This window comes from Canis lupus, chromosome 6, assembly GCF_011100685.1.
Source record: "Canis lupus familiaris isolate Mischka breed German Shepherd chromosome 6, alternate assembly UU_Cfam_GSD_1.0, whole genome shotgun sequence".
NCBI lineage: Eukaryota > Metazoa > Chordata > Mammalia > Carnivora > Canidae > Canis > Canis lupus.
Genome location: NC_049227.1, coordinates 55,621,318 through 55,639,038, shown reverse-complemented (window position 1 = coordinate 55,639,038; position 17,721 = coordinate 55,621,318). Strand labels below are relative to the sequence as shown.

At 44.2% G+C, this 17,721-nt stretch overlaps 1 protein-coding gene across 1 annotated transcript in view; it reads right to left on the bottom strand.

Annotated features, from left to right (window-relative positions):
• ABCA4 (ATP binding cassette subfamily A member 4) overlaps nucleotides 1-17,721 on the bottom strand; it is a gene marked incomplete at its 3' end in the record, with an annotated part of 127,341 nt that overhangs the window by 40,395 nt on the left and 69,225 nt on the right. Inside the window, 10 exon segments of the mRNA NM_001003360.2 lie at nucleotides 1,933-2,186; nucleotides 5,852-5,900; nucleotides 6,262-6,467; nucleotides 9,629-9,713; nucleotides 10,799-10,992; nucleotides 11,977-12,114; nucleotides 12,592-12,731; nucleotides 13,465-13,596; nucleotides 15,389-15,563; nucleotides 17,348-17,437. Of these exon segments, the coding sequence (NP_001003360.2) occupies nucleotides 1,933-2,186; nucleotides 5,852-5,900; nucleotides 6,262-6,467; nucleotides 9,629-9,713; nucleotides 10,799-10,992; nucleotides 11,977-12,114; nucleotides 12,592-12,731; nucleotides 13,465-13,596; nucleotides 15,389-15,563; nucleotides 17,348-17,437 (1,463 nt within the window).

Here is a 17,721-nt window from a genome sequence, read left to right as displayed (position 1 = left end):
AACTGAACAACATGCAAAAGAATGAAACTGGACCACTTTCTTATATCACACACAAAAATAAACTCAAAATGGATAAAAGACCTAAATGTGAGACCAGAAACCATGAAAATCTTAGAAGAGAACATAGGAAATAATTTCTCTGACATCAGCCACAGCAACATTTTTCTAGATATGTCTTCTGAGGCAAGGGAGATAAAAGCAAAAATCAGTGACTGAAACTGCATCATAATAAAAAGCTTCTGCACAGCAAAAATAATAATAATAATAATCAACAAAACTAAAAGGCAACCTACAGAATGGGAGAAGATATTTGCAAATGACATTATCTGATAGAGGGTTAGTATCCAAAATATATAAAGAACTGATACAACTCAACACCCCCAAAACAAATAATCCAGTTTAAAAATGGACAGAAGACATGAACAGACATTTCTCCAAAGAAGATGGCCAATAGACACGTGAAAAGATGCTCAAAATCGCTCATCCTCAGGGAAATGCAAATCAAAACCACAATGAGATATCACCTCGCACCTGTTAGATGGCTTCAATCAAAAACATAAATAACAAGTGTTGGCAAGGATGTGGCGAAAAAGGAACCCTTGGTGGGAATGCAAAGTGGTGCAGCCACTGTGGAAAATAGTATGGAGGTTCCTCAAAAAGTTAAAACAGAACTACCCTATGAACCAGTAATTTGCACTACTGGGTATTTACCCCAAAATACAAAAACACCAATTCAAAGGGATATATATGCACCTCTATGTTTATTGCAGCATTATTCACAATAGCCAAACTATGGAAGCAGCCCATGTCCACTGATAGATGAATAAAGAAGACATGAGATATATATAATGGAATATTATTCAGTCATAAAAAGAATGGAATCTTGCCATTTGGAATGACATGGATGGAGCTAGAGAGTATAATGCTAAGCAAAATAAGTCAGAGAAAGACAAGTACCATATGATTTCATTCATATGTGGAATTTAAGAAATAAAACAAATGAACAAAGGGAAGAAAAAGTGACAAACCATGAAACATACTCTTAACTATAGAGAATAAACTGATGGTTACCAAAGGAGGGAGGGTGAAATAGGTGATGGGGATTGAGGAACGCACTTGTCATGATGAGCACTAAGTAACAAAGAATTGCTAAATCACTATATTGTACACCTGAAACTAATATAACACTGTAGGTTAATAATACTGGAATTAAAATAAAAAGTGAATTAGGGATGCCTGGGTGGCTCAGTGGTTGAATCTCAGGGCATGATCCCAGGGTCCTGGGATCGAGTCTCACACTGGGCTCCCTATAGGGGAGCTTCTCCCTCTGCCTATGTCTCTGCCTCTCTCTATCTCTCATGAAAAAAATAAAATAAAATCTTAAAAAAAAGTTAATTAAAAAAAAGAAAAGAAAAAAGAGGCCAATAACCTTAATATGTAGGGTCATTGCAAAAATGAATGAAAATATGCGGCAGCCTGGGTGGCTCAGCGGTTTAGGGCCACCTTCAGCCCAGGGTATGATCCTGGAGAACCGGGGATCGAGTTCCACGTCGGGCTCCCTGCATGGAGCCTGCTTCTCCCTCTGCCTGTGTCTCTCTGTGTCTCTCATGAGTGAATAAATAAAATCTTTTAAAAAAATGAAAATATGACTTTACCCTTCACTGTAAGAATAAAAACAATCAATATAATTGTTATTATTTTATTTTCTCTGCTTGGTGAGGTCAAAAAACTTAGGAAGAATCTTTATGTTACTAAGAATTAAAATAAAAGTTGGCAAGGAGCAAACAAAGCCAATAGAACCTAAAGAGGGTGCTCATCTCTGTGTTTGAAGCACGTGCAGGAGAAAGCCGAGGAGAAGATGGTAAGGCCAGGAGAGGGCAGGCAGGCGGTGGCCACCAGGAGCCAAGCACGGGCAGGGACCAATAGTAATACCTGGGCCAGGAAGTCCTTGTGGCTGCGAATAGTGTGGTGGAATCGCTTGACCAGCAATGCCTGCACATGTTGGATGATGAGCTGCGCTCCTGTGTTGAGCCGGCTGCGTGCCTCTGGCTCTGAGGACGGCTGGCCCTCTGGGTGAGGAGCTGGCTCTGTAGAGCAGCCATTGGAGCCCTGGGGAATCTGTCTGGCTTTCTCTCTAGGGCTCAACCAGGGGTGTCGGAGGTTTTCTCTTTTCTGTTGAGTGCCACCTGATTTGGAAGATTGGATTAATAAATTTAGAAAAATACTCACAAGGTTTGACTCTCATATACCATTATTTCTTACTCCACTGGTTTTTCCCTTCATTTAAATCAGTGACAAAATATCAGGCCAGGTAGGTTAATAAACTTTAAAAAATTCTATTTGGGGGGCCCCTAGCTGGATCCATCAGCAGAGCACATGACTCTTAAACCAAGGGTCATGAGTTTAAGGCCCACATTGGGTGTGGAACTGACTAAAAATAAAATCAATAAATAAAAATAAAATAAAAGTTTTATTTTTTAGTGTAAATCATCTATAGACCTATAGACGGAATCACCCAAAATCCTTTAAAAAGTCTCTACAGGAGCCAAAGAAAAGAGGATATAAATGCATTGACAGAGAGGTCTAATACATATAACTAAGTAAAAAAAATTGAAGTTACAGAGCAGTATGTATAATACGATCATACTTATGTTAGCACATATATATAACAAATTATATTTTATACATACACACACACACACACACACACATATATATATGTAACTACAAAGCTCTCACAAAATATCCACCAAATGCTTAAAGAAGTTAGTACTTCAGGGATGGAGCTGGATAAGGGGCAGGGATGAAGGGAAAGGGTGATTTTAGCCTTTTTTGTATTATCTGAATTTATACATAGCAAAATGTATTAATCTGTAACCTGTGGACTGACGTAAAAGTCAGAGTTGACTTGTTTTTTTCTAAATTCTTAGAAGCCCCTGAGAAGTGGTGGAAAGACTAATGAACTAGGAGTTAGGAGACCTGAGTTTGAATCCTGACTCTTACTTGATGCATAAATTGGGCTAAGTGACTCACTCAGTCTAAATCTAGTTTTTATATCTGTAAAATGAAAGTGAAAATATCTCACAGGGTTGTTCTGAAGATTATATGAGCTAACATGTAAATGTGCTCTAAGAACTACTCACTGCAAGTCATTAGTTATGCCGAAGCTATAGTTTATCATCACCAATTAATGTTCATGTGTAGAACATGTTGTTGGACATAAAGAGAGAGCCTAGAGGACTGTTGGTTGGTCCCCAGCTGCTTTCTTGACCCTCCTAGAGTCCCCTAGCACAAGCGCAGCTGCAAAGGGAGTTGGGTCAGCCCAGTCATCCTTTCACCCAATACTCATGGGCACCTGCAATGCAGCACTCTGGCTTTGTAGGCTCACTGATGACCTAGTGTCAGAGTCCCAGTTCTCCTGCCTCCTCTCTCTCATCTGGGCTCAGATTTTTTTTTTTTTTTAAGATTTTAACATTTATTTTAGAGAGACAGTGAGAGAGTCCAAGCAGCGGGAGGGGCAGGAGATAGAGAGAAGAAGCAGACTCCCTCTAAGTGGACAGCCCAACGTGGGGCTCTAGATCCCACAAGACCCTGAGATCATGACACCAGCTGAAACCAAGAGTCAGACGCTTAACTGACTGAGCCACCATGGTGCCCCGAGGGTTCAGATTTGGTGTGTGTGTGGCTCGCCCTCCCTCTGGTGAGATCCCTGCTGCCTTTCCCCAGGTCTATCCCATAAGCTTTGCTCTCTTTCTGATGCCCCATCCAGACCGGAGCCCACTGCCCAGGCAAGAGCTGAGGGCAAGAACTGTTTGTTCCTGGCTTTCTGCTGCCCTCTAGTGGTCACTGGCTGTGAGCCACACCCTCAGAAGCGGCAATGACCCTTCTGGTACCTTGAAACTTGCGCCCCCAATGGATAGCAAGTTCCTCCAGACTGGAGATAAGATCAGAAACTGTCATCTCTAAAACTGAGCCAATTAAAAAATGCATTTAGCCATCTGAAAAATGGGAGCAGTGAGAGTATGGACTTGGTCCTATATTTGAGAGCTAAAACCAGGGAGTAAAACTCAGAAGCCTGAGTGACTTTAAGGCAAGTCATCCAATCTGTGTAAACTCAGTTTTTCCCAGAAGGGGCTAACCTGTGCCTTAACAGCTCCATGAGATTATAGTGACAAAACAATGGATGTTAAGTGCTCCATGAAATATAAAGGGTTAAACAAGTTTGAGGTAAAAGATGATTTGTAAATGTTGACATTAGGATTTTGCTAAATCTCAATCAGAAATCACAGGCTGTGTTAACACTCGGCATGTATTAACTCATTTAATTCTCTCAACAATCCTAAAAGGTGGGTACTATTATCTACCCCATTTTGGAGATGAGGAATTTGAAGTAAAAAAGGACTCAGTATTTCCCCAAAGCTACTCAGTTAGCAAATTGTGAGGCAAATTATGGGGATCCACCTTATTCTAGCAGCTACACTCTTAGCTTCTACCCCTGCATGTCTCTTTGGAACTTCCTATTCTGTGCCAGGACTGATCAGTCTTCTGATGTGTTACTTATTTTCCTGATAAGACCTAATTATTAAGGAGTATTCTGTGCAGATAAAAGCCCCAACTCTTGAAACCGTCATATAGCATCCAATATAAATTTGCATATTTTCATTGTGGCCTTGGTTACTGTAAGTCTTTGTCTTTGGGTGACCTGGGACAACTCAGTTGCTGTATCTGCAAAGCTGGAAAGAACAGCTGCGCCCTTTGGTGAGCTGCTCCCACCCTCTCCGGCAGACTGCCCTTCCCTCTCATTCTGCCAGGATGCCCAACTCTTCTGGCCACTGCATGACCACCTGGACCATGCAGCGCATTTGGGCTGGTATATTTGACCACTGGTAGTTCTAGGCATAAGCTGGTAAGCAGACTTCTGGGACCACTTACGAAGCAAGATGAAAACCATACTATCTTAAGAGTTGGCATCAGAAACTTCACAGGAAGGAAACAGTCTTTGCTGTGCTCTACTGTACTGGGCAGAGAGAGGTAACCAATAGGCGGAGCCCAAGGCATCAAAGGAGAATGTCCATGCAGCTCTGCCCATGAACAGGACAGAGGAAAACACAATGGAGACGGGGGAGCCAGATAGAGGATTTTAGTGTGGCTGGATGCCTATTATTCAATCAGAAGTGGCTTGTGTCATGGCAGGTAATCCTGCCTACTTGTCCATCTCCCTATCCCCTAGCCTCCATAGTAACTTCTCTTATGAACACTTTGTGTGGCTCTGGGGTTTTAGTAGAGATCACAGAAGGGGCAAGTTGGTGCCCAGGCTCACACATATAGAAGAGAGGTCCCCAAATCCACAGAAATTATGGATTTGCAAATTTCCATCAGGCACTAAATGAAGGCTCAGAATAATTTTATCTCTGCCTCAAAGAGGCCAGAAGATCTCAGTTGGCATCTGGGTTGCATTCACGATCGCTATTATCTCTAGGGACTCTGGGCTGTCATTCATGCAGACAGGAGTGGATCAGAAGCCTGGTGGAGATAAGAGGAGCAGATAAGGATGGTGACAGGGCAAGTATAGGAGACCCGAAAGTGGGATAAGAAGCTTAGGAGTGGCAAAGTTCCCAGCCTGAACTCCTTAAGAATCCTCATTCATCTAGAGTCTTTTCATGCAGACCTAATTCCAATTTGTCATTCTTTCGTCATTTAAAGGAACCAAGAATGCAAAATGTGTTACTCAGGGGTTTGGTAAATACTGTGAAGGAGTATTTGCCTGCTTTGTTGTTTCATGAAATTTTCCTTAGATTTTTCAATACAGAGCTTGGGGAGTGTGATGAGGGAACACACTCTGGAACCATACCAGCAAACAGAGGTCCTGAATCAGAATCCTCCGTGACCTTCAGAAAAATCTGTCAAGAAGGGAAAAAGAGAAAATTTGGTTTAGACATTCCATTCTCAGAAAAAAAACTAACCCAACTTCAATTTTGTTGGGTACTGCTTCATAATGGAAGGAAAATACATTGCGATTTATCTAAGAACATAGTCTTCTATAAATATAAAAGTATATGCACACGGTGACCACAACTATGTAAAATTTGTTTCTGTATAGACAAAGGCATGAGGAAATGAACCAAAAATGAAGACAGTTGCTATGCTTGGGTGGGGAATTATGGCTTTTTGCCTTTATAAAATGTCCTCCTAGTATTAGACTTCTGCAAAGAACCCCCTTTTCTGCTACCTGATGGAAACCAGCTGGAATCTCAGCCTTACCTCTTCCAGGGGAGTGTCAGAAATTCCAAAACTGCTGAGCCCCAGGTCAGCTAGTGTGTCTTCTAGCTCTCTAAAAAGGCTGGCATATGCTCTCTGCTTGAAATTCTTATTTGGAAGGAGGAAGATAAGTTCTTGACCAATGCATTCCACCAGCTTTGCCTCTGGAACATGGTGTTGTACCATATCCATCAGCTCATTCACATCCCCTAGGGCAAAAAAAGAGACTGACATCAACTCTGTTTTCCAGAACCTGGGAGACTGTGAACTTGCTCACATCCCCTACTTTCTTCTGCTTAAGGGGCATTTAAATTTTATTTATTTATTTATTTGACAGAGAGAGAGAGAGAGAGAAAGAAAATGAGCACAAACAGGGGGAACTGCAGAGGGAGAGGGAGAAACAGATTTCCCGCTGGGCAGGGAGCCTGATCCCAGGATCCTGGGATCATGACCTGAGCTGAAGGCAGATGCTTAACCAGCTGAGCCACCCAGACACCCTAGTAAGGGACATTTCATTCCACAATAGTGACTCCTGCAGAGGACTGAAGGTGCATCTGGTCTGTTTGAGCCTAGTACACCCTGTGAACAGTACTGAGAGGGAGAGGGATCGGATGGCTTGTCCCTTACAAGCTCTGTCATATCAGGTAGGTCATACCCTAGTTTTTTCATCTGTTTAAAGGGGGAAATAATGGCACCCACCCATTTTACTGGAGGACTGGGTGAATTAATATACTCAAGACCCTTAGAATGATGTATCTGGTGCCTAGGTAAATATTAGCAGCTATTGTTATTGTGAACATCATCTCTAGTAAGAAAGCTCTTATCATCACCGTTGCTCCTTCTTATTCACAAGCCTGAAGGTTAAGTGAAGGTTGCTTTCCTTTTCCTTGTCTGGCCCAAGCTATGGGTGATTTGCCCAAGATGCACCAAGGTGCATACCTGGGCAGCAGGGGGGGGGGGGGGGGGGCGGCGGGGGTACTGGTAACCAAGCTGGATGAGAACTCCCCTTCCTAAATCATACACGAAAGCCTGGTCTAACTCTTTAAAGGAATGTGCCATTTCCCTTGGGACTGCACTTATCTCCTCCAATGAACAAACCAATCAACCTTAATACCCTGATCTTAGGAAATGCAGAAGCTGTAGAGTCAGCTGTGGGGGGGCATGGAGTATGGGGTGTACAACATGGGCTGTGAGGAAGTGTCCAGTAACAAGTATTTACTTGACACTCTCATATATTTGGAATTGAATTTCATGCATAATAAGCATGTATTATTTAAAATTAAAATCTGGGGATGATTGGGTGGCTCAGTGATTGAGCGTTTGCCTTCGGCACAGGTCATGATCCTGGGGTCCCAGGATCAAGTCCCACGTCGGGCTTCCCACAAGGAGCCTGCTTTTTCCTCTGCCTATGTTTCGGCCTCTCTGTCTCTCTCGTGAATAAATAAATAAAATCTTTAAAAAAATAAAATTAAAAATCGAATTTAAAAATTTTAAAGCATGTATGTGAAGAGACAGTTCCGTATTATCTAGAGAAGCAGGTCAAAGGGAGAGGAATTCTAGGGACTCAGAACCCAGCTCTCATGGATTTCTGCAAGCAGTCCTCTCAGTGAGGGTCACCTGGTGTATTCTTCACTTTGTCTTAAAAATCACCCATGTGGAGGGATTTCATGGCTTTTAATCCATGTCCTTCTGTTTAGCTGGACTGGAAGGCTTGTTTTATGTCAGATTCACAAAGTGGACTCAATTGTCTTTAGCTCTGGGATGACTTCACACAGGGGCTGGAGGGTTCCTTGCGTGAGGAAGCAGCTTTGCCCTAACAGCTCTCTAGGGGTCATGTGCATTGTTCTCTGAGGAAGGAAATTGAGCCCAAAGCTACTGGATTCCCAGGAATTGTATCTTAGTCATGTGTGTCAGCCTTCCAAGGGGAGCCCTGGAGTGTAGAAGCTCTTGCAATGTCTGGCAGAGAGGGGTGTGTGTGTATGTATGTATGTGTATGGGTGGTACATGGTTGTGTGTGAGGGGAAAGCTTTCCAGGGAACTAACTGGGGAGCAGAATGATCTACATCTTCTTATCTGGGGCATAACAGCTTACTGTGCTTCCTACAGTTCACACTACCCCCCTTGTAGTCAAAGAAAATAAACATTTATATAGAAACAAAGGAATATTAAAAAAATGACTCCAGCCAACAGGCCCTGTTTCCAACTAGATTTTGGTGCATCCCTGTATTGGTTTTTAAAAACTATCAATGTATTGACCAAGATTCCTCCTGGGAAGGAACTCCAGCAAGCTGGGAGAGACTCATGTCAAGGCAGGCTAGGGAGAAGACACAGCAGTCATCCCGACAAGACATGTTCACGGGCACCACAGCTTTTATCCATGCAAAGAGTGGGTGACAGTAAACATGATGCAAACCTGGGCATTTTCCCTCAAGTTTCAAGCACAGTATATAAATAGTGTCTAGTTTTCCCCTTTCACCAGATTTTAGTCAGTAAATTCTTCAGATTTAGAAAAAAGAATAGTCTAAATAGAAAATTTTGTTTCTTCTTTGATAAGCAGATACTTTCCCTCCTCATCCCCCTCCATCATCCACATGGATCAGTATACAGGTTTAATTTTGCTCCCTTTTAAAGATATGGGGGTGTGTGGTATTCCATTTGCAAAGACACCCCAGAGGTTGGATGAAGTGGGCCTTAATGGAGTACAAGAATGTTGGCAAAAAAAAAAAAAAAAAAAAAGAATGTTGGCAAGCACTTTGGGTCCCTAAGGTTAGGTCCTGTGGGATAAATGCTTACAATGAGAACTTCTCTTCTGCACCTCCCTGGAGGTGGGGGTGCCCCTGATGAGATTTAATGCACCCTAACTCAAGGGGAATTGCTAGGAAGTTGGGACTCTGAGGGAAAAGTCAAGAGTGTCATAAAGATGTGTGACTTGGCATCCACTCCATGCAGTCTGACTCTCTGGAAAAGTTCACTAGGAGCTGTATGTCACCATGGTTTCACCTGAGGGCCCCACCCGAGGGCCCCACCTGAGCACCTACAGTACCCCTTCTTCAGAGACTTAAGTAATGCTGCCTAGAGCCAGGACAGAATGATCCAGGTAGGGAAGCTTAACATGGGCCAGGACAAGGAGTGGACAGACTGGATTCCTTAATTAAGGGAGGAGGTCCTTAGGCCCGGGGCTTCTAAAATCCCTCCAGGGATGGAGGAGAAAGAAGGCCAAACAGAAAGATGAGCAACTGCATGTCCATGGGCTTGAGAAGTATAGTTTTTCTCTTTACTCCCATTACAACATATGACAACAGGACACACCTACCATGTGGAGAGATGATTGCTAGACAAGAACCAAGAAATAGCCTGCCCCAGTGCTTACCATCCAAGACTTGTTCTGGCGTTATCTCATCTATGTGGGCTGGACACCTGGTAGAAAAACCCTCAGATGCACAGCTGCAGGTCCCCTACAACAGACAGGCATCAGTCACTTGAATGACATCATCTCCCTGAGGCCAACTGCCATCCCCACTGTGCTTCATTTGTTTCTTGTCGCCCAAAGTAGTCAACAGATTCCCTCCCCCCCGCCCATTTTAATATATTACCTCACATGAGCATTCTGAGGGTGTGGTTATTTGATTTTATCATGGAGAATGTGTGAGTCAGGCACAGAGAGTAGTAGCAGCTCCTCAAAGGACACCTTTGGCTTGTCATTATCATATGACAGCTGTAGGCTGGCGTGTGCAAGACATTCTGCTCCTCCATCCTCATGGATGCATGCTGGCCTGTGAAGTCTACCCAGTACTGGAAAACCTGGAGGCAGCCTGACCCTTACACTACGGGGGTGGCCAGAGGCCTAGGTATGCTACAAAGTAACTAGCCTGACAACTCCAACAGGAGCAGTGCCTAGTCCCAAGGAGGCCAGAACACTTCATAATGCTTTCTCTCACTTATCACCATATCCCTGACAAGCAGAAGCAGAGTGGATCAGTTTTGTTTTCTGCACGTAAAGAAACCAACGCTGATGAGCAATTAAGGAATCTGCCTGGGATGACAGTTTTCCACTCAGCCACCCAGACCTGAACCTGGTCTCCTGACATGCTGAGGGGGTCTCTGCTAATGGGTATTGTCTGGCTTCATCATTTTCAGGTTATAGTTCCCAAGAAAGCCTTTCCTTGGCTTTCATTTACCAGCGGACTTTGGGTTTAGTTAGGAAACATAAATGTTGGAATGGAACATAGGAGGCCTCAATAGCTACTCTCCTTCCAAGCGTGCTGCCTTGCAGATGGAGACACTTCTATGTGGTAGCACATCACATGCTTATTTAGGGTTCTGGAATCCCAGCTTGCTGAAAACTCATTTCATTTGGGGTGAAGCATCTCTGTAGGAGGGTTCGGAATGTCACTTATCAAAATCTGCCAATAGTTTCAGAAACAAAGAGGTTGATTCTGACAGCTAGTGCCTGATTGGGGTAGAGATGTCTGGCATGGTAGCACCACACTGTGCATTTCTGCTTACCACAAACAGACTCTTTTCCCGGGCAGACACATACCTCACAGCCTGTTCTTTGGCTCTGGATGTTTTTCATCTTGCGCACCAAGGTTAAGTAGAAGCCCGTGCCAAAGCAGTTCTTTAGGAAGAGCGGGGTGCCTGAGCAATAAAGCCTTCCCTGGGAAATGATGGCGATGCGGTCCCCAAGGAGGTCAGCTTCGTCCATGTGGTGAGTGGACATGATGATGGTTCTGCCTGCAAGGGTCAAGGGGATATCACCAGGCAGACCTGGGTGGGGCTGGATGGGAGAGGATGCAGAGCAACCTCCCTGACATGGGCATACAAGCTGGAAGTTGATAAATAAAAAACAAGTATTCTGCGGCAAAGTCCAGAATACTCGGATAATAATGACAACAGCTAACATTTTATAGCATCCTGCATGCTGTAAAGCACTGTCGCATATGGTATCTTTTCATCTGGCATTGGACCTGCTCCAAATAAATAAATCACAGCGTATGGGACATATTTGTTACAGGTAGTCAGCATCTATTGATTTCCATATGTATATTCCTTGAATTGTTACCACTGCGCTTATAATCTTTGCAAAGAAAACACACATACTCTGAAACCAATGGGAGATGTCATTAAAAGATAATGATAATGAGGATTCCAGGATGGCAAGGCAAGCCTGGGATTGAGCCACGCTCTCACATTCGTTAATAGGCACTCTGAGCTCTGCCTGCTATCTTTCTGGATCTGATCCCTCTGGTTAGAAGGTACTGGGATTGAGGAAAGAATGTCCCATTTTGAGACACTGCTATGCTGCAGTTCCTTTGGAGCACTGGACACATGTATGTCACCCTCACACCTGGCCCTGAGTGGTCATCTGACAGCTATGGAGTTTCTTGGGATGTCTGCCTGTGACTTCGGTCTTCTCAGTCAAGAAGAATTTCACTTACAGCTGCATGGATTGTTCCAGAGAGAAGGACTACAGGTTGAGAAAATCTTTTAGAATATTTTGGGAAGTAGGCTGCTCCATCAATGACTTCCTGTCTATATTGGTGTAAAAATTTCAGGAAGCTTCCACTGGAATTTGAATTCGCTCAAGTCACTGCTCACACTCTACTGGAGTGTAGTTAAGGCTGTTGAGTATGCTCAGTTCCAAAGCACCATGTGTGAGAGCGGGAGTCACAGATAAAGCCTCAGTGGGAGCACACGCCACCAAGCAGTGGCTGTTACCTGAGCGGTACTTCAGGAGCAGGTCCCAAATTGAGCGTCTCGAGTACGGGTCCACCCCAGAGGTGGGCTCATCCAAAATAACAACTTTGGCACCTCCCACGAAAGCAATGGCGACAGACAGCTTCCTCTGCATGCCACCTAGAGGTAGATCCAGGGTAACAGAGTCACAAGGGCTTAGAGGATAGGAGGAGAAAGGCCCAGGGCTGGTGGCATCGGGGGTGCAGGGTGGGGTTGGGGAGGAACCCTTAAGTCCATTAGCAGCTTGAAGCTGCCTCCTTAGATGTTGATACAATGTTCGAACCCTAGTGGTATACAGGCCTCTTTAAATGCAGAAAAGACAAGAAATGCAGAAACAGATAAAACCATTTGAAGGCTGTTCTTACATTTTAGTTCAAACACATGAACATCAGAACAAATAAAGCTCAGGATGGTACAAGATAGGGTTCTCTGTGGGAAATGATCCAGAGGTCTTTGGATTGCTCTTTGGTGCACAGAATAACTTTACAGAAGTGCTCTACGTCTTAGGAGGTTTCTTATAAGCCTCCCGTTCTGCCAGTGTACTGGAAGACAGTGGATTTGCCATCTGTAGCCTTGACTTTTTCCAATACTAAGCACCTGATAGATCCTGAGCTTCTTCGTTCCTCTTGTGGTGGAGGCCTGTATCCTCCAACATGGCTTCCATCTCCAGCTGGGCCTCTTCCCAGGACTTCCCTTTCAGCTGGGCATAGAACAGGATGTGTTCAGCCACTGTGAGGCTAGGGGACAGGGCAATGAGAGAGGCAATGCACTCAGCAACTCCACCTCTAATGATTTACCTTATAGGAATAATTAAGGATGAGCACAAAGTTTTAGCAATTAAGATGTTCATTGTGATGCTATTTATGAGACAAAAAACAAAACCCAGATCCTATTAAATATCTAATAAGAGGGGACAGCAGATTTATACAATGGTATAGTATATAAACGTAAAAATTATTTTTTGAAGTTATCTCTGGATGGTGAAATTACAGGTGATTTCTATTTTTTCTTTTAATCTATATTTCCTCCCTTCCTTTCCTTAATTACTGTATATCACTCTCTAAATAATAAATAAAAGTTTGAGGAAAAAAGCAATTAAAAAGCCTCCTGAAAAATCAGTTTTTAGTGCCTGGCTTAAGAAAGAAAAAGGAACAATGGTTTCCTCTCTTGGTCTCTGAGAGGGAGTATTTCAGGGCTGAGTGCAGGGGCTCAGGATGGGCCAGTAGATCAGAAGGCATTACTCTTCTGAGGGGGTAAAGCTCAGCGCCCAGTGCCAGAGATATAGTCTTTCTGAAGGATACCTGTCATAGCAAGCAAGACAAAAGACCTTGAGCATGAGGAAACCAAACAGAAATACTGCCTCCTGCCCCTAGAACTGGCATCCTTGAGCTCCGCTCTAGAGAACACGTGTGTTGTGAGGGCAGGGTAAGAATAAGGCATGGAGAGGGTCTCAACTGCTGTTCTTCTTACTGGTGGAAGAGGATGTTGTACTGTGGACACATGCCAAGACTCTGCCGGACTGCATCCAGGCTGGTTTCGATGTCCTTTCCTCCAATGAGCACTGTCCCTGATGTTGGTGGTAACAGACCCGTCAGGATGGACCTGCCAAATGTAGGAGTCAGTGGCAGAAAAGATGACTTTTCGTAGCCCCACTCCAGGGTTGGTGAGGACTTTCACAGGGATTCCTGCCTTGGCTCTCAACTGAACCCAAACCATTATTAGTTATGGGGACCAAAAGTTTCCCATACAGGCTTTAGAGTCAGTGTGCACATCCAGCCCCTACTGCCAATGACCACATCTGTCTTCTCTGCTTCTATTTATTTCCTACTGCCCCAGGCAGGCCCTTATGGGTCCTCAGGGTTCCCAGCTGCAGAACATTCACTTACAGCCAAAGGTCCCTACCCGGCACAGCCATCACTGGTCTGGTGCTGCGGGGGCTCAATTAAAGGCATGTGGTGCATAGGTCAATACTGTGCCGATGTCATTATTATGAAGCATAGGGGAGGATCTTAATGAGAGCCCAGGCATTCAATCTGTCTTTGTTGATTAAATAACTGAAGGCAGGCAGGGGAATTACCATCAATGATATCATTTTTGGATTCAAAACAAGAAGTTCAATAGGAATGTTGGCCTTTTTTTTTTTTTTTTGGTAAAATGAGAAATAATGATGTCTACCTCCTGGGCTTGTTGTGAGGATTAAATGAGTTTATACTTGTAAAGCACTTAGAACTGTGCCAGTATAAAGTAAAACTCAAAATTATTATTACTATTTTTTATTAAACAGTGTGTTTCAACCCCCAGGGGAAATTGCATTTCAGCAGTTGATGAAGTAATGTGTTTGCCTTGAGAAACCCTGAGGTCGTGGATGGTGCTCTGGACTCTCTGACCATATTAGTTAACAAGGTGAGCAATCAGTTGGACTTAGTACTGTCTGGGCCAGCCAGCTCTGTCCCTGAGTTCAGATATAATCTCAGGTTATCTGAATTTGTACATAGAAGCTGAAATCTCTGTTGATCAACCACTAGAGGGAAACAGAACCAAATATAATGGCACTGGCCCCACATTCCATTCACACTGAACCGCCCTCAGAGAACATTCCAACGTAGGGTGTATACTGCTGTTCCTTCCTGGGGCTCTGTAAGAGGTCATAGGACTTGAAGACCGGGTATCACATGGCTTCCCTGCCCCTTGAGAGGCCTGCCCTCTGACGCTCCTTGGGAAACTTTAGCTAGCCCCTTTCTCCTTCTCAGCAGGTGGCGCTCTGCTCCCTTAGAAAAGCGAGGGGAGCTTCCTGACCTTTCTATGCAGAACTTGCACCTTCCCTGAACTTTACCTTCAATCACCAAGTGGTTACCCCAAAGGTCCCGCTAGGGACCATACCCTTTTTACTTTCTACAAAACAGATAGGAAAAGGAAACCCCTTTGAAAATAAGTAGTATTCTATGGACCAAGGTCATGTGATGATGATAGCCATGACTTTAGCACCATTATTGATGGTAGTAATACTGGAGAGCTTGAGGATGGGAAAACAGGCTCACGGTGTCAGAGACCAGTCAACTGAAAAGATCTGGCTCTTGTCCTCACTGGACCATTACAAGTTGGTGACCCCAGAAAGTCACTTCGATCTCTAGATGTACACTTCCCCAGCACAGAAAGGGGACCATAAACTTATTTCACCGCCCTCTTCCACTTGTTGTGAGGATCAAATAAAACAATGAATATGAATGAGCTTTGAATACTGCAGTGTGCTTTACACATCCTCAGGACACAAGTACATGGTACACTGTTGTCACTAATACTCAATGGGAAAGAAAAGACTACAGCTAATGGGGCAGAAGAGAGCCAGAAAATGAGTGGTTAGAAGAGCAATACAGGCTGTTGCCTGAAAACTCACAAAGTAGTGGTTTTCCCTGCTCCGTTGTGACCAAGGAATGCAGTAATCTGGTTCTCGTAGAAGGTAATGTTAAGACGGTCCACAGCTGGTCTGCTGTAGGGCTCAAAAATCTTCACCAGATTTTTCACACATACCCCAGGAACCAAGCCTGGAAGTTCACGTTCAAAGAAGGCGTCTTGGAGGAAAAAAAAATGAACATGATGTATGTATAATGCTCTATTGAACACATTCTTCAAGGCTCACTCCTCAGACTATGTCTTTTGCCCCCATGGCATTAGCTGTGACCTTTGTAAGGATGACTACAAAATAATAATGGTAATAATAGTACCTAATATTTATTGAGTAGTTACTATGTGCCAGGCATTGTTTAAGTGCTGTATATGGATTACCTCATTTTACCTTTATTTTTTTTTTCATTTTACCTTTATAACAGCTCCATGGAGATAGATGTTGTTATGCCCATTTTTATAGATGGGGAAACCCAAGGCACAGAGACAGCAAATATCCAATCAAGGTCACACAGCTCATGAACGACAGAGCTGGAATTTGAACCCAGAGTGCACTCACTATATACAGGGAGAGTTAGCCCGAAGTTCAATCTTCAGCCCAGGCTGTCATTTCCAACAGGCCATGGAGCATTTCCTCATGGGCTTCATAGTGACTCAGGCTTCTTATCTTCCTCCCAAAACATAACTTTCCCTCAGACTCTCCCATGTCCACTCCTGTAACTGCCCTTCTTCTGGTCACCTTGGCTCGAGCTTTTGTGTTAATCTTGCCTAAAACAGACTTCTTACTCCTTAGAACTTCAGAGTTTGTCAGTTACTGGGTAGGATGGTCCACTCTTCCTCATCACTGCCCCTCAAACTCCACCCCTCCACTCATCCACTTCCACACCCTTCCAGTGCAGACCCTCCTTACCGTGTTTTCCACTTCTCTAGACCTCCAGTCCCTCTATGCTTTAGTTCACCCTGTACAGCACCACTTAATTTATTAACATTGGAGTTCTGAGCATTGACTCCCATGCAAAACAACATCTTGATACTTCTCCTATGGATGATACTTCCAGTATCTTCTATAACTAAGATGAGAGCCAGCCCCAGCCCCCTGATTTGGCCTTGCCAGAAATTCCACTCTGGGAGGTGGGCCTTCCCAGAAGCACTGTTTAACTGAACATCAGCTCTCTGAGGAGCCAGAGATCACTGACCTCAGCTTTGTGAAATGGCAACCTGGGCTGGGCCAGAGGCCTGGAGACTGGACCCTCTTATGTGGTGGTGGGCAAAGTCCAGAGGCCATGTTCCTTCTCTGACCCAAGGTGAGGATAGCAAGAGCATTTTAGCATTCACAGAGAAGTACATATACCTAGGGGATGAGACCATGGGGAGAAGTACAGAACTGGTCTAATGAAGGCAAGGAAAGCAAAGACAGGGAACACTTGCAACCCTAATCCATTTATTCAGGAATTATTAGGTAACTTCCATGGTCAGGAAAGGCTTTTGATGGTTTGAATGAATGGGCTTGTAGATTTGTAAACCACAAATGAAGTGTAGTCAGTTCCACTAGACTCCTTCCTCCTGTGCACAGAAGCATTTATTTTTGTCTTTCCTTATAGCTCATATCCGCTTTAAGTCCCAGTGACCCAAGTTATTGTTCTTGCTAAATCCTCGGAAGTCAGCACATTTGTGCAACTCACTCGGGACTTGCCTAACAAGGGCACAAACACACCACATACTTGGGATTTGCTTTCTCCAGGAAATATGCGTTAATGTCTGGCTGGACCATTCATGCCACACACGTGCAGCTCAGCCCTTGAGAAGCTATCAGGCTTAACCCCTGTCAACAGAGTCGGTTTTCTGGGGTCCGTCCATGGAACCGCTGTCATGAAGTGTATTGCTCCATCCTTTTATGGTACCCTGCACCTTCTCCTTGCCTCTGCTCTGCATTCTTTATTGAGGTTTTTACCATTTATTCCTTCTGGGTGTTCTGGATCCTCCATTTCCTCTGTTATGGGTTCCGTCTTTTCCAGGGCTCTTTCTTCTCTGGTTGAACACCCTGCATCAACCAGAAGCCATGGTTACTCCTGGTGGGAGCTAACAATCAGTAAAGGCAGGAAAAGGAGGGGAGAAGGACAGGCTGCCAGAATTTCCTACCACAGCTGGAAAACCCAGTTCCCTCAGAAGACCAAGTCAGCATTCCCAGGGATCAGCCCTGAGCATGGCTCTGCCGGCCACTGACCTGTGGGCCTGTAAAGTTCTGAAAATGACCGCCAGTGCCTCCTGGCTGTGGCTTATTAACCCTTGCTGAGCCCAGATGGAGTTTTATAACAGGTATTTCAC